Raw genomic sequence first — 20,359 nt, 5'->3', positions numbered from 1 at the left:
TGCCAAGCTTGTAGCGTCATACCCAAAGAAGACTTGAGGCTGTAATCGCTGCCAAAGGTGCTTCAACAAAGTACTGAGTAAAGGGTCTGACTACTTATGTATATGTGATATTTCCGGGTTTTTTTTTATACATTTGCAAACATTTCTAAAAACCTGTTTTTGCTTTGTCATTATGAGGTATTGTGTGTAGATTGATGAGGAAATAAAGATTTTAATCCATTTTAGAATAAGGCTGTAACGTAACAAAATGTGGAAAAAGTCAAGGGGTCTTAATAATTTCCAAATGCACTGTATATGTCCTTATTTGGAGCTTGACGTCACAGATGCAAGTTTTATTGGGGGGGCTGCACTTTAAATAAGACATTTTGGGAAGAAGGCACAAAGTTTCACTCTTTTCCGTTGAAAGATACAGACAGATGCAGAAGATGGCTAGTAGCGATAAAAACAGTAAATACTATGCAAACATTCCTACAGCCAATATTGCAAATCTACATGTGTAGTAAGCACTTCATCGACAATGACTACGAAAGAGACATACAATCGGCAATGATGGGAACAAAACACTGAAGAAAACTCAAAGATACAGTTGTTCCTTCTGTATTCCCATGGACTGAATCCTGTGCCATGCCAAAATACAGTGGCGCTTTTGAGAAAAGTGTAAATTCGAGAGTGCAGAGGTATGTAGTCTAATCATTGCAGTTCATATTGATCTTATTGTGTTGTAACCATTGCACCATATCATGTAGACATAGCCTAGTCGCTCTACCGGTTAGCACTTGTGCCCTGTCTTTATGACAAGGGGGTTGAGGAGATACAGTAATTGTGTCACCTTACATTGTAATAGACAGTAATTGTGTCATCTTACATTGCAGAATAAAAATGAAAAGGTGTTGTTGCATTTTAATTACTTAGGATCTTGTCTACTCGCTTTTTTAAAATAATCATTATCTCCTATGTCTTATGTGTTGGCTAGCCATGTTTGCATTACATTTTTTCATGCTTTTAAGCACTGTATAGCCTTGCGTGAAATACATGGCCCCAGGAACCACCTGGGGTAGGCCTATTTGGATGCATGTAGTCTGGTCTATTGTGTATTCGTAACCCCAACCTCCCCTATCGATAGTGGCCATGAGTATCCTAACAATATAATTACTTTTAGCCCCATGGCCATAAAACAATCATTACGATTATAAACATGGCATCACATTATACTTGTGTTAGGATGTAAGTTTTTGTTTGTCAATACACATAATAATTTGGCATATAACCCAAACGATATCAACAGTCAATACCTTTCATTATTTGCATTTCAGGCAACTGTATAGCCTTGTGTGGAAAACGTAGCCACGGGAACCACCTGGGGTATAGGATTTCTCATAGTCTGGTCTATTGTTTATTTGTAACTCCCTGCCCCTGTCAATAGGGGCCATGAGTATCCTAACAATTTAATTAAGTTTAGCACAATGGCCGTTACAAAAAGGTTTTATAGGTTAGTAAACATAGCATCACTTGACTGTGTTTGGGTGGAAGTTTTTCTTTGTCAATACACATAATACTAATCTGGTATATAATACTGATAATGTGGACAGGGAACAAGCTACACCTGCCAGTGGTACTTGAATAACTTGATAAACCTAATTTACTTTACGTAAGTATTTTTATTATAAAATGTATCACGCATGTACATCACATTTTGAATACATTATGTCTAGCATAATATAAAGTACCATATTTCCTGTTACAACATAAGCTACCTGTATTTTGTGAAACACAAAAATGATCATTTAGAATAAGTCTGTGTGTACCATGTAAACATGTCTAACTGTACTCTGCATTAATAGTGTAGGTGAGAAACACTTCAAGGCGGTGTTCCCAAAACAGTCCAAGCAGTGGGTGGGCAAAAATATTCTAAAAATAAATGAATAAAAAAACTGTTGCAGTTCAGGGAGAAACTGGTTGACCAGGTGCTGGAGAGGCAACAAGATACAATGGTGGTTTACAGGAATCCTTCATCCCACCTGCCCAAGCCAACTGTAATCTTCCAGCCAACATTACCAGAGGAGAAACTTGAGAAAGGACCTGGTTAGAAGATATCACTCCAGGATAAACAAGTAGACACAAACAAAGACTTTTGGGATGCACATACATTATGTTGTATAGTAGTTTTTATATTTTTTTATATGTAACTATACAATGTTTGAATGTTTTGTATACCAGTTTTTGTGACAAAAATATATTACAATACTTGCTTTATTGGTCCATTTGCATGGATATTCTTTATGTTTGCAGTCACAGTACCTAACCTGACACACAACACACACACACATCACAGGCTGGGAGCTGCACATACCTGTAACTTTGACAAGTCCAGGGAGTATTCCACTTCCTGAAAACCAGTGTAGGCAGTGGATATTTGGCTCGTATGGTATTTACCACGCAGGACGGGAGAGGAATCCAGACTCCCGGACCCAGTGTCTCACCACAGAGGAGCCACTCAGAAAACTATGTGGTCTGAGACTAGGGATGGGCATGTGACATTTTTTGACTGTTGAGTACTCGCATGAAATATCTCATTTACACCCCTGAGTCAATACTTTGTAGAAGTACCTTTGGCAGCGATTATTATTTTATTTATTTATTTATGCCATTTAGCAGACGCTTTTATCCAAAGCGACTTACAGTCATGCGTGCATACATTTTTGTGTATGGGTGGTCCCGGGGATCGAACCCACTACCTTGGCGTTACAAGCGCCGTGCTCTACCAGCTGAGCTACAGAGGACCACTGGATTACAGCTGTATTGCACCTGGATTGTGTAACATTTGCCCATTATTCTTTTCAATATTCTTCAAGCTCTGTCAAATTGGTTGTTGATCATTGCTAGACAACCATTTTCAGGTCTTTCCATAGATTTTAAAGTAGATTTACATCAAAACCGTAACTCTGCCACTCAGGAACATTCACTGTCTTCTTGGTAAGCAACTCCAATGTAGATTTGGCCTTGTGTTGTAGGGTTATTGTCCTGCTGAAAGTTGAATTCATCTCCCAGTGTCTGGTGGAAGGCAGACAGAACCAGGTTTTCCTCTAGGATTTTTTATCCTGATAAACTCCCCAGTCTTTAAAGATTACAAGCATACCCATAACCAGTGGCGGCTCCTGAAAAAATTCTCAGGGGGGGCAATTTTTCTGATGATTTAGGTGACCTACACACATTTTAAAAAAGATATGTCCAGCAACAACATGAAGACAGGGGCAGCATATAAGTCAATACTGATATACACATTACTTGCTTCAAAAAGGCCTCATGGTTGAATTGGAAATATGTGCACCTGAGCATAATTCACAACAAGCAAGCAGGAGCTTTTGATAGAGGCTACTGAAAACATTGATGCAAGTTATTGGTAATAGGAAATGTTTATACACGTCCATATTCTGCCCTCTTGTATAGATTTGTGAAAATGAACAGTGATAGACATTTTGCCTGAAAACAGAATTTGAAAATAATTTCTAGAAAAGGTAAACACAGCTATCTGTATGGCTTTGTAAAAATGAACAACCATATTCTGGCCAATTGTATAGATTTGTAAATATGAACAACCATATTCTGGCCAATTGTATAGATTTGTAAAAAAAAAAAGTTTTACTTTTTTTTAAATGAAAAATAACTATTTTAAACAACATCAACTGTGAACTGATTTGGGCGTGTGTGTGTTAAAGAGACAGACAGGGAGGGACAAAGAGAGAGAGAGGCTACATTACTTGTACTGAAACTGTTCTCTTCTCTCTTTCAATGCAGCAAAGCGGTCAATGACTTTCTCATTGAAATCAGGCATAAAATTCAGCTGATGCACATAGCAATGCACGTAATGGGCATTCTTGAAATGCTCACGTACCTTTTGCTGCACACCAGCCTTCTCTCCCCTCATCACACTGGCTCCATCGTAAGCTTGCGCAATGAGTTTGACTCTCAGTTTCAGTCTCTCCAAAAGCACACTGGCGATTGAGACTGAGGTTGATTCCGAGATGGGAAGGAACTCAAAAAAGCGCTCCTGCACTCTGTGGTTGCTATCTATGTACCTCAGCACCAGCTGTGTATGTGTAGAAACGTCCGTGGTCTCGTCAGCTTGGATAGCTACGAAGTTCGCCGACTTCACCTCCTCCACAATATGTTCCCTCATGACCGCTAGCATACACTCCAGTAGCTCGTTTTGAATGGTCTTTGATGTGAACTTCTTTCAAAGAGACAATCGAGTTGCACTGAACGCTATAGCCATCTTGATAGTAGTACGTGAATTGATTGACGCTGCTACCCGCTCTTTTCTTAGTTACGTTCATGGTTATGTTACGTATGACGAAAGCGCGTAAGTGCAAGCCCTCAGAAACCCATAGAGATTGTATTGAAAGCTCTGATATTTGAAAAAAAAGATTTTACATGAGAGGCTATGAGAGACTTCTGGGCGATTTTCAACCTGACTGAAATCGCCCCAAAACGGGCGGGGCCATTTGAAGCACGACTTTAGCCTGATTGGACATTTAGTGGCAGATCAGACGTCTAGATTAGAACACTGATAACTACTGTTGCCGTGATATAATTGATTAGAAAAAAAATCCCTTGCTTTTCCCGTTTGGCAGTGCGTCGCCCATATCGCCCTAATGAACACACCGCCCCTGCCCATAACATGATGCAGCCTCCACTATGCTTGAACATATGGAGAGTGGTACTCAGTAATGTGTTGTATTGGATTTGCCCCAAACATAACACTTTGTATTCAGGACAAAAAGTTAATTGATTTGCCACATTCTTTGCAGTATTACTTTAGTGCCTTGTTTCAAGCAGGATCAATGTTTTGGAATATTTGTATTCTGTACAGGCTTCCTTCTTTTCACTCTGTCAATTAGTGAGTCCATGCAACTTATTATGTGACTTGTTAAGCACATTTTTACTCCTGAACTGATGTAGGCTTGACTTAACAAAGGGGTTGAAAACTTATTGACAGCTTTTCATTTTTAATTCATTTGTAAACATTTCGAAAAACATAATTCCACTTTGACATTATGGGATATTGTGTGTAGGCCAAATACAATATTTTTTGTGCAATTTAATCAATTTTAAATTCAGGCTGTAACACTATAAAATGTAAGTTATGAAAGTATTTGATAGTACTTTGATTTTTTTAAATAAATGCTAATTCAGCCATAAGCTTTCAATAAAACAAAGAATGTGCCTCTCTTTGATTGACAGCAGAGTTTGCAGTGCACAAAGACACGTCACGTGACCCGTTTTAGCAGCTTTCCCGTTCTAGACTGCAGGGAGAGAGAGAGGGATAAGGAAAACTCCACCAAGCTAGTTTCAATGCATGGAATCACCTGGGACATTTAACATGGTGTAAAAGCGGGCATGCGTTTTGGGTGTCATAAGGTGAACAGGATGCTGTGCATGCATGTGTTGTCATCACAGAGGTTAATAATGATACAGTGTCCACACACCATAGGGTTTAGTAACTAACTGGAATACTATACCACAATCATTGGAGGAAGTAGGCTTACATATGAAAACGGTGGGCAGTCAAACATCAGGGTCATGTTCATTAGGGCACACAACAGAAAACATTGAAACATGTTTTTAAGTTTAAAGCGTTACGCCCACAGAAAGCGAAAATTAGTGTCCAAGAAGTCCCTCCTTGTTTCAGTCCGTTTTCTTCCGTTTGATGCCTAAAGGACATGACCCTAATTGTAACCTACACAACCTTACTGTATTAATGTCAGACTTCCACCTTATCAAGCCTGAATAACCTAACAGTACAGCATGACAACCATGCACTGTTTGCTTTCATTTTGCATGGTGTTGCAATCAATTTGAAATGCCAAAATGAAAATACACAGAATGATACACACTAGCCTCTGTAGGTGACGTGTCCTCATCCACTATAAAGCCAGTCATCGTTGGTCAACAATGAATTGGCAATAACAATATCACACCTTTAAAAAGTAACACGCATTCAATTAGACAGTTAAGCTCTCTCTTCGTATTTAAAACAGTGATTGGATTAACTGGTTGAACTGGCTAATGTGGCTCTGTGGGGTGTCAAGCTTTCTAATGCTGTCCTGGTGTTGCCTACAGTAGGGTTGTCACGATACCAGTGTCGTGATATTCAGAAGTATTATGGCAAAGAAACAAAACATGAAGCAGACTTAAAGCTCAGACACACCGGTAGGATTGTCAAATATTTGCCTGCCGACAGTACTTAGCACCTCTGAACAGAGTGTCCGCAGTCAATCTCTTTTGTGTTCACACCGCAATGACCTTGGTCATCAGCCACTCAGCCTTGTTAAAATACTCCAAGCCAGAAGGTGGCAGTAGCGTTGTTTGGCAATGCATATCCGTTCGTATTGCTTATGGCCTTGATTCCAAGCTACCTGCGCTAATGTTGCTATTTTGCAGAAAGCCCTTGTTGATACTAACCAGATGGCCACAGCTAGATAACTACATAGCAAGATGACGAATAAACACTTTTAATTCACTCTCCATAGTCCCATACTGCCAGTGCCAGCCCATAGCCAAATGTTTAGCCAGATAGCAAACGTTAGCATATTCGCTAGCTAGCACAACATAGCTAGCTAGCCAGCCAAGGACTCTGCACTAACTCGGCAGCTAACACAGGCAGCTGTTTCATGGAAACTAGCTAATCCATTGTGATTTAATTATAATGTTAATACTAGCTACAGTGGTTAGCTAGCTTGGAGGAAGTATTTAGTGTTGTGTGCACTTAGCTAGCTACCATCCCATAGCCTACATTGCATATGAGCGGGCGGCAGGTAGCTTAGTGGTTAAGAGCGTTGTGCCAGTAACCGAAAGGTCGCTGGTTCTAATCCCTGAGCCGACTAGGTGAAAAATCTGTCGATGTGCCCTTGAGCAAGGCACTTAACCCTAAATGCTCATGTAAGTCGCTCTGGATAAGAGCGTCTGCTAAATGACAAAAATAAAATATAAATAAAATAAAAATATGAAGTGTGACTGGCTCATGTATGGAGAAAATGCCCTCTTTTGTCATTTTTTTATTGACTCCCCCACGTGGGGGTTCGTGCTCTCTGATTGGCTCAAAGTCAAGTTGTTGGCCACTGACGAGTATTGCGATTCTACAAGTAGAATCAGTAGGTTCGTCGTTACCGGGTCGGCAGGCAGTAGGTACCGCTTTTGTTCTAGCAAGAGAAGGAGGGCCTCCCACTGTGATAAGTACCTATCGGCAGTTAGATTCTCTGTGTATTTCATGCTTTACGTTCTAGAGGAAAACAGTCCTAATGTTGGAAACAAACAGCCTTATGTTGTCACCCAGAGTCACATTTGTTTATTTCCCAAGATATAGCACAGCAAGCTCTTAAAGGACCAAAGAGTTTAGTCTGCTTTGAGTTTTCCATAGAAAATGTAGCATAGTAGTATTGTGACACTGGTATTGTGACGACCCTAGCCTACAGGTGCAGTTAGTATGGATGATGTTGCTAGCGACATAACAGCAGTCTTGATTTGAGAAAGAGGGGCGATACGAAGATCTGAGACAAAACAGAGAGCATGTAGGTCTAAAAGAGTGCCATTAGGTGTATTTTTTGTTCAACAAATAGGCTATAAAGTTACAACATGAATGGCATGCAAGTATCTAGACTATACTACACATATAGGCTAGGTGGTTTGCAATGCACAACTACTGAAGGACGAGGACTTAAGAAGACTGGGAGAGAAAAGTACAACATGAAACACGCTGCTTCTCAAAACACACAGCCACACACAGTAGCTGTCAATCAAAAGCCTTTCTAATATAAAACTCTGCCAATGTTTCCTCTACCGCTGCAATGTGAAGGCAAATTAGTCTGCCCTTCAAGACCATTTTTCTGGCAACAGCTCAATGAGATGGGAAACAAAAGCGTTCCGATTTGGCAACACAGACCTCTTATAGCAGCCGTACAACACTATGTGCTAAGGCACTGTGGTTAACATAGAGAGGGGGTCATGAAACATGAGACTAGGCAGAAGGCGATAGGAAAGGAAGGTTGAGATTTAGGGGAAGGCAAAAAGCTGTGCAAACCTTCCAAACTTGTCCTTGCTGGGGGAGAAGCATTGTAACAGAAAGAGAGAAAGGTATACATCAACACAGGATCTAAAGTAACTAACATGCATATCTAATTGAAAACAACTGGTTTTGGAGATAACTGTAACATATTAGAATGTAGAATTATACAGGCCTAGGACTTAGGCCTATGTTATGCCACATAGGGGGGAAGTTATCCTTCTTACTAGCCCTACATTATGTAGGCCTATGTGGCTGTCCCAAACTGTCGTTCATTCTCACTGATGCTATTAATTATGATGTAGTCTACGTTGTCCCTACTATAAGAACCTTGACCTCCAGGAGTGGGGTGCTCTGTAAGCTTCTCTCTGTCTAGCCTATAGGCTCCCTGAGGACACGGAAGGAACAGCATGCAAGAGAAGCATAAATCAACAGTCATCTTATTTCAAGGCTGTTCAATAGCAACATGGTCTCATACAAAAGCAAAAAGGGGAGAATCATTGTCATCAAGTAGTAGTATAAGGTTACCATTCTCTGCCACTACTTGGATAGTGAAGACACTGAACATTCCTTATTCAGCCAAAGTTAAACAACTCTCTTGAGCCAATATATAGGACTAAGGACCTAAATCCTACAGCTTCCCAGTGTAAATTAGGTACTGTACAACTCACACACTGACTATTAAATGGTCTAATTAAATGTGGGGAAATCTTAGCCTAATTACAGAAAAATCACAACAACAAAAAAATATAAAACGGGGCTAATAGATTAAGATGAATACATTTTCTCATCTTTGTCAGCATCTCTCTGAAAGCTAGTTGCCAAGCAACATGACTACTAAATGATTAAAGTGATGATTAAAGTTCTCCAGACGCCTTGAGGTTTTAGAGAAACAATTAGCCTATAGCCTAACTTGATCTAACCTAAATAGCCTAATATCAACAATAGCCTACAACATTCCAAGTGAGAATGGCCATCATGGGAATAGAGAATATGTCAAATGGAGACATAGGCCTAACCACAACAGTATGATCAGAAGATTAGCCTAAAAAAAGATCAGCCTAAAACCGTAGTTGGGGGGGGGGGGAATCTGCACCTGTTACCTACATTTTCACATCACAGAATGGTGATAGTATCCTAGTGAAACTACTGCATGATTGTGTGGATAAGACAGTTTGCCTGACTCAATAAATTGGATTATGGCCTACACTTCGCAGCCAGGAGAGTGAATAGAATAGAAGCATCACATGGCTGACACTGGGCTCCGACACAGTCCTGTTGCTATGGTTCAGAAGGACAGAGACTGGCCGGGCAGGCCAACAGCTCACTATGCCTCATTCACACTATAGGCCTACAGCCAGACCAAGCTGAGCTATAGGCCTGTATTGGGCTTGCCTGGTTACAAATCCACCATAGTTGCTAGAACTGTGATGGAAACGACAATATGAAAATAAAATAATCTGAGCCAGCACAGTACAGTTCGGGTAGGCACTGTGTAGGGATGGACACGTTTATCCGGATATCCGAATGGACGTTACTATTCGATTACTTGAGTGACTGCCAAATGATTATTTGGTATGTTACTTTGGTGTTGATTTTACAGATACAATCCATAACATGTCCTGCCATTCAATAGAGAGCAATAGTAATGGCGTATTTTTGTAGGCACTACTCCGCCATGGCTCGTTGGCCAAAGCTTATGGGGAAATTAATATTTATGGGGGATAAACGCCGAAAATAAGGTTTGTGGTAAACACAGGTTTAGGAGATTGTTTTGTTCTATGAGATACCGTATGTAACCACTCTCAAATTCATAAACAGAGCTTTGGATGCAAGGACTGACCATTCATAATATCAAAATTATAGTTTTAACCATGTTGAGGCTATAGGCCTACAGTTTATTCTTTACAATTACATTGTTAACAAACAGTGGAGTAAAACAAGCTTATATTTTGGGTTCTGATAGGGTTGAGTTGAACTAAGCTCATGAGGGATTTTTTTGTTATATTCCTCAAGAATTATTGAGCATGACATTAACGCTTGTCCGCTTGGCAAGTTTAAAAAAAATTGTTGGACAAGCAGATTATAGATTGTCCGTATGGACAGTAAAAAAGTCACGCAAAAATCAATGTCAAACAATTAGGCTACTCCGATCAGAACTGGATCAAAGTGTTCTCCGGATGTGATGTGTTGCGCACTGTCCTGCCAATCTCTGCAGAGTGCATCGGAATATAATTATTGTAGGCCTGCATTGACAGGCACAAGCAGTCTTTCAATCCTGCAGTCACGAGACACGCATGTGCACGTGTTGATATTCATTGCTAGTTAGTGAGTTGTTTGCCCAGTTAGAGAACATTTTTGGTCTGCAATGGAAAAGTCAAGGTGTGTGCATCACCTGCGTGTGTGCCAGTGCAAGTGGGCCGTTGCCAGAGAGAGAGAGAGAGAGACATTGCAGCAGCATGTAAAATATTACAACAGATTAACTTGATTCAATTCAAAGCATATTGTGTAGTTTGGCTGGTTATCTTGCTAGTTAACTATTTAGCTATTAGCATGTATTCATGTAATTGTCGTGTGTGACTCTAACCCTAACCCTGGCTGAAACTAATCCTGGACCTGCGTGAGTAGCGGGTCCAAGATCTAGGACCAAAGCACCATGTATTTATGGCAGCGCGAACCGCGCTGAACTTTTTTGCCCATTGTAAACAAGCTAGCTCGCTAACGTCATGTAGAATGTGCATCTTCCTAGTCGCACCCTGAAACTGTTACTTTCAGGTCTTTTGAAAGCAAACGTATTCTGTAGAATACTCACAAACACTCCAGAAAACCGAACCAGGGTACCGAATTTCATATGTGTAAACGCCCTAAATATAAAAAGAGAAACATAATCTAAGTGTCTCCATCTAAATACACTTACTAAGAAAGTATATTGAATGTCACAATGTAGCCAAGTATCTGTACGTTGTCTGTCCCTGCGTGGGGATAAAATTATGCATCAGTTGGGAAATAGCCAGGGCCTATGACAAAACAAAGGTAAACAATTCAGTATTTCAATGGGCTTTACAATAACTGCTCAATAAGCATGGACAGTCAGTGTCATAACTTCTATTGTCTAATATTTCCCATTGCAATGGCATTTTTGCCATTTACTTAGCTATGTGAATCTACTGTTAATATCAAAATATTCATATAATATAATTTGTTGACTGTGATGAGTGAGTGTGAGAGTGTGCTGATATCTAGCTAGCAGGGCTGGAAATTGCTAGGGACCTCACGATACGATATTATCACGATACTTAGGTGCCAATATGATATGTTTTGCGATTCTCACTACTTTGTATGTATTGTGATTCTATACTGTGATTTTATTGTGATTCGATGTTCCAAACATATTGTTCACCATATGTCTGCTGCAGAGGGACAAGAGAGAGCCATGAGAAAACTAGTTTTGATCAGTCATGGAAATAAAAGTGCTGAAAACATATTGCGATATTGTCAAAACGATACGATATATCGTCAAAAATAATATCCCGATATGTAACTGTATACATTCTATGCTATCTATGATATCAACGTCGATATTAGACCATACAGAATGCCGTTTCTGGCTATGCACCCACCCGAGCTCTCTGACTAACTAGCTAACGTTAGCTACTACAAGATGAGGACGACTAACTAGCAGTCTGGCTACCATTACAAACAGGCTAGCTAGCATCAAGGCCTTCGCACTGATTCCTGACCATTCCCGATGCTTTGCACCACAGTCATGTATATTATTAGAACTAAACACAGGTTTCTATTTACTTACCTAAGAATGGAGGCATGTATATATATTCTTAACTAAGGCACGTGTGCATGATTTCGTTATTAAATGTAACACAGACATATCTTAGTTACCTTTTTGATGTTATAGATCCGGGTGAGCATCCCGATTCCCCTGTCGTTAAGGATGGTGAATTTCTCTGCCAGCTTTTGCTGGCTCGGCTGCATTACCCCCCGTGACATTTTACTTGTTCAAGGTGTTCCTCAAACCAAAATGTGTCCTGTATCTTCGCAGTATAATGTTGATATATAATAAATACTTGGTATAATAAAAATCGTTTTGTAGTGTTAGAATTCGTCCATTTTCAAGGAAAACATCAAGGCTAACAAACCCACACTCCACCCCGCTGTCTCCCTGTTTCTTCTTTTTTTTTCGCTGCCTAGGTGTTGCCCCCTCTCAGAACGAGGCTGCTTCCTGCAACACGACTCTGTTCACGTGACACAATTCCATTCATATTTCCCATTTGTATTACCATGACAGGTGGTAGCCGGATAGCTAGCGTTCGGAAAAACGTTCGTTTGCAATAAAACGCGAGCACTTCTTTGGATTTAAACTGGATAACAATACAATGTTGCGAAAACGTTGATCGGGTATGTGTAGCTAGCTACATTAGCGTGTCTCAGTGTTAGTTTCTCAGTATTGGTGCTTGCAAAGCCCCGCTTGACAGATGCAATGCATTCACTTGCACAGGAAATTCAAGGATTTTCGAAAACAAAACTGAAAAAGCAAAGCACTGTTGTGACAACTGTGCTCGGGCGACGGCACATAGAAACAATGGACGACACCAACATGCACGAAAATGAGGACCCAGTGATGTCAGGCTGTGGATTTGTTCAAGATACTAGCTTGGATCTTCAAGTTGGCATTATCAAGCCATTTCTACTACTCTGTAAGACATCATCATTAGTTATGTTTCCATTAACTTGTCCAGTGATTTGTTTGTTCGTTTTTTTGTCGACATTTAGAAAGTTAACATAGAAAATAGATCCGACAATTGTCTTCTATCGAGCGTTTCATTTTACTCTCTTGTTTATTTTTTATTTATTTTTTACATTTCAAATTACAATAACAAAAACAACAGGACATCACTACACATATTTTCTCTGGAGAAACATAAAATAACATTAAAGTAAAATAATAAAATCAATACACATGAATTTTGTTTCAAAAGTTAAAGTACCTAAAATAAAATAAATAAAATAAGGTCAGGGGTTACAAATGTACAAACCTATGATAGAGTTGTAAGAATTCATTGTTTTTCTTGTTATTGATTAATTCTAGAGATTTTATTAAATATTGGATTTCAAGTAAAAATATATTGCATTTGGGGACAGTTTTCAAATATTTGTTTTTGTGTATATAAAATTTACCAGAGAGAATAAAGGAATGAACGACTAATTCAGTAGTTTTGTTCTCATTTGAATAATAACATATTATATCTTTCATTGTAAATATATGGGTCTTATTAATGAAATAAAACATGTAGATACTTAACTCGCTCCAAAATAACTTCAGAGTCACATTCATAAAAAATGTGTATAATAGTTTCCCCTTCTTTATCACAGAAAAGCCATATGTCCTCTAAGTCCATTAATTTAGACAAGTTATTGCAAGGGTATATTTTGTGCAAGATTTTAAAGTGAATTTCTTTTACTTTATTTGATATGCAACATTTGTGAGGGAGCAACCAAGCTTTCTTACATTCAATTTCAGCAATATATGCATTCCAGAAGAATTTCCCTCAAGGAGAGATCTTGGAGTTAAAAAGTTATCTTAAGAATGTAGTATTACATTTCTTATCCAGCAGGGGGAAACCTTCTAACATAAATTGTGCATCTATCTTGACATGTTCTCCAAATCACAATTGAGATTTCATTAATTAAGTCCTGAAGGTATTGCTTTGCATATAGAATTACATTCTTTATAATGTATTGGGAAGTTATATGTTTCTAAGAACTTTCTATAAGAGAGTATATTTCCTTGTTTATCAAATAAATCAAGCACAAATATAATATTTCTTTCAAACCACTTAGGGAAGAACAAAGACTTGTTTTTAACAACAATATCTTTGTTGTTCCACAGAAGTGCCTTTTGTGGGGAGAAGTTGTGGACATAGTTTCCAGGCTAAAAGGGCTTGTTCATGAAATGTGGACAGTTTGATGGGTTAATTTTGCTGGAGAATAGTTGCACTTCCACAAAAATTGAAGACTACCCAATTTCATAAAAATATGACAGTGAATTAAGTACCATATAGATTCAGAGCTAAGCATGCATATTTTTATCCAGGTGCTTTGCCCTTCTTCATAGATTTAAGCGCATCTCTAATCTCTACTATAGAAAACTCATCTTTACATATGGACTTGAACTCATCAGAAATAATTGGAACATGAACATGTTCGCATTCAGTCCCATTAAAATTAGATTTATACAGATTTTCATAGAAAGAATTCACAAAGCTAGAGATGATCTTAGGGTCTTTACACAAGGTATTGTCAATATTTAAGGCAGAAAGAGATTCTCTCTTATAGTTCCTTTTTTCAATGGCAAAAAAATTGCTTGTGTTTTTCTCACCACCCTCAACCCATTTTGCTCTAGATTCAGGAGTGAATTATTATGTTTCCAGTATCCTCGAATGCCACTGGATTTTTCAGAACATTCTAACTTCAATAATATCATTTTTATGATCAGTGAAAGGAGCATGTTTATGATTTCTTGTACAAACTGTAAAAGTGGGGGAGAAATGAGAAACAGATCAATTCTGGATCTGACCATCATTGACCTATTACACCAGGTGTATTCTTTTAAGTTTGTATTCAAGAAACGCCATGTATCAACCACTGTCAGTTTACTGCAAAATGAGGTGATGATGTCACTATTCTGAGCTCTTTGAGCTATTCTAGGGGGAAATCTATCAGGTGTTTCATTAAAGTCTCCAGTTATTATAAGCCATGCATTTGTATACTTGTTTTGCAGCTCAGTAAGCTTATCAGCAAGATCCAAAAAGAAAGTCTTATTTGAGGTGTGAGAATTGTACCCATACACATTGCATATAATAAAACAAGCATTATCTAGTTTGGAGATCAATATAACCCATCTCCCATCTTTGGACACACAAGACTCTGAAATATCACCTCTAAATTTATGAAGCAATATCATAGTACCAGCTGAGTGATTAGACCCGTGACTATAATAAATAGTATTTCCCCATTGTGATTTCCAAAAACTAGAATCTGAATCGCCAGTCTCCTGGAGTAGAATGAAATCTGCCTTAGAGTGCTTTTTCTTTTAGTTATGTTTCATAAACCCCTGGCATTTAGAGATACAATATTTAGTGCATTGAATTAAAAACGTTTCATAACCTGAAAAAAATTACAATAATAAAACAAATACAGTGTAGTGATATGAATAACTGATTAACTAGTAAGCTAGGTAGCTAGTAAGGGAATCTGAGCTTAGAGAAAGAACTGGACTACCCTAAACTGAGGTAGTTGTGATCAATATGATGAACCCATATTCACATTTACGAACCTGGTGATATAAAACGGGATGAATGTAAAAATGACAATCAACTTATTACTCGAGTAATTTAGCTAAATCTTAACGTTTTCATTTGACTTAGAAATAATAACAAACATCGATTTCAAGTCAATGTAGCTAAACGTCCCTTTTTCAGGACCCTGTCTTTCAAAGATAATTCATAAAAATCTAAATTACTTCACATTTCCGCTTATAAATCTGTGTACACCGTATATCGAAATGGCTTGCATTTAGCGATAGCCTTGGTTCCCACGGGCACATAGTATATTTTCTGAGCCTGTGTGATGTAGGATGTGAAATCGGAAACCACTTGAAGCTGGGATGTCCCTCCAACCATTTAATTTGCTCTTCCGACTTCATCAACTCCTGGCTGAACCCTATATCTTAGTCTTCTTCTTCTCCGGTATATTGGCGATCGCACAATTTAATGTGCATCTCGCCACCTAATGTGCTGGATGGAAAGAGGATTCCCAAAAATGGAACAAAATACATTTGAGCTCTTTATCAAAAAACAACAGGACCGACAGACTTTCTTCTTTTTCCCCATTCACCCAGCGGGTCAGACGCCGGGCATCAACCACACCAGGAATTTTCTTCAGGTATTCAACCGGAACATCCGTTGTCACCCCTGAGATGACTCCTTTGATGGGTGCTCTACTCCGAAGTTCAAAACACACAACTTCTGTTGTCCGGATTCTTTTGAGGCTCACTGCAATCTTCCTCTGTTCTTCAGAAATACAATTAATCAAAATAAGACCACTCATGGTCACTCTCACAGACTCCACTTTTCCTAGCGCATACTTCACCGTTTTCGACACCTCAAACGGGTTTCCCACATATGCGTCCTTACTCAACAAACGCATCCCAACAACAAGTGATTCATTATCATTCATACATGTATCCTCCACTCAGATTTTAGACAATCTCCTTTTTGTTCTAGTTTTCGCTACTACGGTTGTCCATTCAAAACCTTCATCAACTTTGCTCGACGCGCTGCTTAATTCGAACTCAGAATCCACTTCCGCCATCTTTCCCTACCAACCCTCCGAACCCTGTCACAGCCACTGACAAAGCACATGCCTGTAATCGTAGCGCAGAAGGAGAGAGTGGTGTCATCACAGTAGCACATTCAGAGATCGATTTATAGCCATTAATCTAAAATAATTAATACATTTTAAACAAACACTTTCTGTTTGTCATAGACGGACAAGATTAATATGAGAGGAAAGACATTTACATTACATTTTACATTTTAGTCATTTAGCAGACGCTCTTATCCAGAGCGACTTACAGTTAGTGAATGCATACATTTTTCATACTGGCCCCCCGTGGGAATCGAACCCACAACCCTGGCGTTACAAGCGCCATGCTCTACCAATTGAGCTACAGGAGTCCACGACAAGTTCAGGAAGCCAAGTTAGAGCTCTAGACGTTCACAGCGATGGGGGCAGACCTTTTGATCAAGAGAGACCTTTAGAAAATATGCACAAAATACACAAATATGTATTTTACAATTTATATGGAACGTAAAATCTCATAGTTAGTTGTTTTATAATTTGATTTTACTATATTTATAAAGAATATGTCATTTCAAGCCTTATTCATACAGTTTAGTTGAATAGGAAATACATCATATAAATGTTTTCATATTTGTATCATATTTGAATTGTGTAGTTGAGCTTGTGTCCTCAAAAGTGACTACACCTCAGCAATTTATACCTGTTTTTACCAGAAAGGTGAGATTTTAACCTTTCTTTGAGTATGCAGCATTACTAGTTATTTGTGGCCCTCATTTTCGATTACATTTAGTTACATTTAACTTTTAAATGTGGAGCTTATGGTTACATAACATCACGTGCCCCGCCTACCTTCAAAAGTATTCAACAATCATCATATATTCGAAAAACACGGTTTCCATCATCAGTTGTTGCAATAAAGAAAGTTCAACAAAAGAAAAATCCACCCGTCGAACAGATAAAATGTTTGTTGAGAACATTTCTCCTATATCTACCGTTTCCATTACACATGTCGAAATGTTGTTGTTTTCTGGCGACATTGCTTTTGTCGAATAAACCTGGGTCAATGGAAACCTGCCTAGTGTTTATTGGGGCTGCTTTATACCCTCCATAGACCCTAGTGTATATCAGTGGTTCTCAACCAGGGGTCCTAGGAAAAGCAGAGAGAACTAGCAAATAGAAAATAACTGCACTAAGTCCAAAATAGCTCACATTATGGAAGAGAAGTGTTTTAAATACTTTCAAATATTACAATGTTTTCAATTTCACATTTTGAATGTTGACAATAAATTAATATTGAGCAGACCGTTTACTCTTAAAAATTGGATATCTGATGTAGGGGGTCCTCAGAATATCCGGAAGTGTTTTTAAGGGGGACTTGGGACAAGTTGTAGAACTGCTGTGTATGTGACTGGGTTCAAACCCAGGTCTCCTGTGTGCCACATGACTGTAGGTTGTATAAGCCCACTGAGCTAAAGCCTAGGGATAAGCTTAGGGAGATAACGCAAGTCTTCAGGTCTCAGTCAAGGTTACTCATCACACAAGCGTGATTCACTGAACCATTAACTTCAGACTAAACTATTATTTCCTGTACAGTCTAGTTGACACATGTAGTAGCCTGCCTTGTTACAACATTGTGTAGGCATGATACAGATTTGTCTATTTTTGCAGCATCCCAAGACGCAGCCCAAGATATAGAAACTTTGAAGAAATTTAAGGTAACTCGCCTGTTGTGGTGTACATTTCAATTAAACAATAAAAAATGTACAAATCCCTAACGTAACACTTTTCTCTTCCTTGCAGGTTTCACATGTGTTGAATGTTGCCTATGGTGTTAAAAATAGCTTCCCAGATCTATTCAGTTATAAAACGGTGACCATTCTGGATATTCCGGAAACAGACATCACTTCATATCTCCAAGAATGTTCACAGTTCATAGATCAAGCTAAAACTGAGGTAATATAAGAATGGAGATGTGCATGTATAAATTAATGAATATTTGTGTTTTTAACTGACCGTGTCAGACAGTAATTGTGATTTGCAGTAACAATAAAACAAGTAAATAAGGAGTGGGTATGGTATTTGCTATGAATAGTAAACTGTGCACTGTATAACTTTTTGTTTAACTATAACTGTGTAACACCTTGTTGCCACATTTCTCAAGTCATTAACTTAGATTTTCCCCCCCATTTTCTCTCCAGAGCGGGGTTGTCCTGGTCCATTGCAATGCCGGAGTCTCTCGTGCTGCCTCAGTATTAATTGGGTACCTCATGGACAGAGAAGGTTTGGGGTTTGATGAAGCATTTGCCCTTGTGAAGGAAGCAAGACCCTCTATCCGTCCCAATCCAGGATTTCATGAGCAAGTGAAGAATTACAAACCGTAGGCAACTAACACAATGTAAATGCAAATCAAGAAATATAAATGCAGTGTCTTATGTGGGCTGAGCATCTTGAACATGCAAGACACTCTAATAATAAAATACATTTAAATCAAATGGGCAAATATGTTTGATATGAAGCCAACAGAACAGAGGGGCATACTACAAAGCAGATTCAATATGTTAGCCAGCTAACTTGCCTAAATATTCTTACATAACTTTTTTTTTTTTTAGAAAGATAAGGTTGAAATAGGAATGATCTAGTTGACTCAACACCCCCAAAAATATCTAAGTTTAGCATTCTGGGTCTTTATCAAAGTTAGTTGGCTAACACATTAAACTGCTTTGTAGTATACCCCTCTGATGGGCAACATTGACAGATTAATTCAGTGTATTGATAAGCATTCTCCTTCGATATAATGTATGCAAATTTCCCCTAAACACTTACATTTACATTTTAGTCATTTAGCAGACGCTCTTATCCAGATCGGCTTACAGTTAGTGAGTGCATTTTTTTTTTTTTCTTCCTGTGGTATTTGTTTTTGCCCTGATATTTTGAATTGTATTCAATATAATTGTAACAATATACTTAGGCAGTATATTCGACCAGCAGAAAATGAATGTCCGAGGTACGCTAAACCAATGTGAACTTTTATGCCTTTTCCTAACCCTTACCTTAACCTCACTGAAACTATACCTAACCTTAACCTCACCCTCGTTCCTAAACCTAACCTTAATTAATTTCGACCCCTATGGCGAATCTTTTTTTTCTTCTTCTTTCTGCCGGTCGAATATACACTTCCTAAACTTTATTGATCCCCAGAGGGGAAATTGGATTCGTCACCAGCATAAGATTTTATACGGGGACAATAGCCAACTTGTCAGTCTGACTGTCAGCTACAGTTGAAGTCGGAAGTTTACATACACCTTAGCCAAATACATTTAAACTCTGTTTTTCACAATTCCTGACATTTAATCCTAGTAAAAATTCCCTGTTTTAGGTCAGTTAGGATCACCACTTTATTTTAAGAATGTGAAATGTCAGAATAATAGTAGAGAGAATTATTTATTTAAGCTTTTATTTCTTTCATCACATTCCCAGTGAGTCAGAAGTTTATATACACTCAATTAGTATTTGGTAGCATTGCCTTTAAATTGTTTAACTTGGGTCAAACGTTTCGGGTAGCCTTCCACAAGCTTCCCACAATAAGTTGAGTGAATTTTGGCCCATTCCTCCTGACAGAGCTTGCTCGCATACGCTTTTTCAGTTCTGCCCACAAATGTCCTATAGGATTGAGGTCAGGGCTTTGTGATGGCCACTCCAATACCTTGACTTTGTTGTCCTTAAACCATTTTACCACAACTTTGGAACTATGCTTGGGGTCATTGTCCATTTGGAAGAGACATTTGCGACCAAGCTTTAACTTCCTGACTGATGTCTTGAGCTTCAATATATCCACATAATTTTCCTCCCTCATGATGCTAGCTATTTTGTGAAGTGCACCAGTCCCTCTTGCAGCAAAGCACCCTTACAGCGTGATGCTGC

The 20,359-nt window shown here is 38.6% G+C and overlaps 2 protein-coding genes and 1 non-coding gene across 9 annotated transcripts in view; 1 reads left to right on the top strand and 2 right to left on the bottom strand.

The window, feature by feature from the left end:
• LOC121555906 (nck-associated protein 1-like) overlaps positions 1-12,235 on the bottom strand; it is a 51,097-nt gene extending 38,862 nt beyond the window's left edge. For 4 of the 7 annotated variants that reach the window (XM_045213638.1, XM_045213639.1, XM_045213642.1 and 1 more), the window contains exons 1-2: positions 11,957-12,235; positions 8,078-8,095 (exon numbers count right to left, since the gene is read on the bottom strand). In XM_045213638.1, coding sequence (XP_045069573.1) covers positions 8,078-8,095; positions 11,957-12,064 — 126 coding nt within the window. In that variant the 5' untranslated portion in view covers positions 12,065-12,235. The remainder of the gene's footprint in view (positions 1-8,077; positions 8,096-11,956) is intronic. The other 3 variants (XM_045213643.1, XM_045213644.1, XM_045213641.1) reach the window with 2 other exon arrangements.
• Positions 12,236-12,341: 106 nt separating this feature from the next.
• On the top strand, positions 12,342-19,784 carry LOC121555910 (dual specificity protein phosphatase 19). The gene is made up of 4 exons (XM_041869768.2): positions 12,342-12,771; positions 18,107-18,153; positions 18,239-18,391; positions 18,637-19,784. The coding sequence occupies exons 1-4, from the start codon at positions 12,555-12,557 to the stop codon at positions 18,817-18,819; spliced, it is 600 nt and encodes a 199-aa protein (XP_041725702.2). The 5' UTR covers positions 12,342-12,554; the 3' UTR covers positions 18,820-19,784.
• Positions 16,740-16,812, bottom strand: trnat-ugu. The gene has a single exon. It is a non-coding gene; the product is annotated as a tRNA-Thr (tRNA).
• Positions 19,785-20,359: the final 575 nt, after the last annotated feature.

The sequence above is a fragment of the Coregonus clupeaformis genome, unplaced genomic scaffold, assembly GCF_020615455.1.
Source record: "Coregonus clupeaformis isolate EN_2021a unplaced genomic scaffold, ASM2061545v1 scaf0133, whole genome shotgun sequence".
NCBI lineage: Eukaryota > Metazoa > Chordata > Actinopteri > Salmoniformes > Salmonidae > Coregonus > Coregonus clupeaformis.
Note: the sequence above shows the minus strand (reverse complement) of the source record. Positions and strands in the feature narration are given on the sequence as shown.

Excerpts from the sequence above, each read along its gene's own strand:
- LOC121555910 (XM_041869768.2), top strand. The coding sequence starts at position 12,555 with ATGCATTCACTTGCACAGGAAATTCAAGGATTTTCGAAAACAAAACTG. Across the intron at positions 12,772-18,106 it reads CAAGCCATTTCTACTACTCT|CATCCCAAGACGCAGCCCAA; the intron begins GTAAGACATCAT and ends CTATTTTTGCAG. Across the intron at positions 18,392-18,636 it reads TAGATCAAGCTAAAACTGAG|AGCGGGGTTGTCCTGGTCCA; the intron begins GTAATATAAGAA and ends TTTTCTCTCCAG.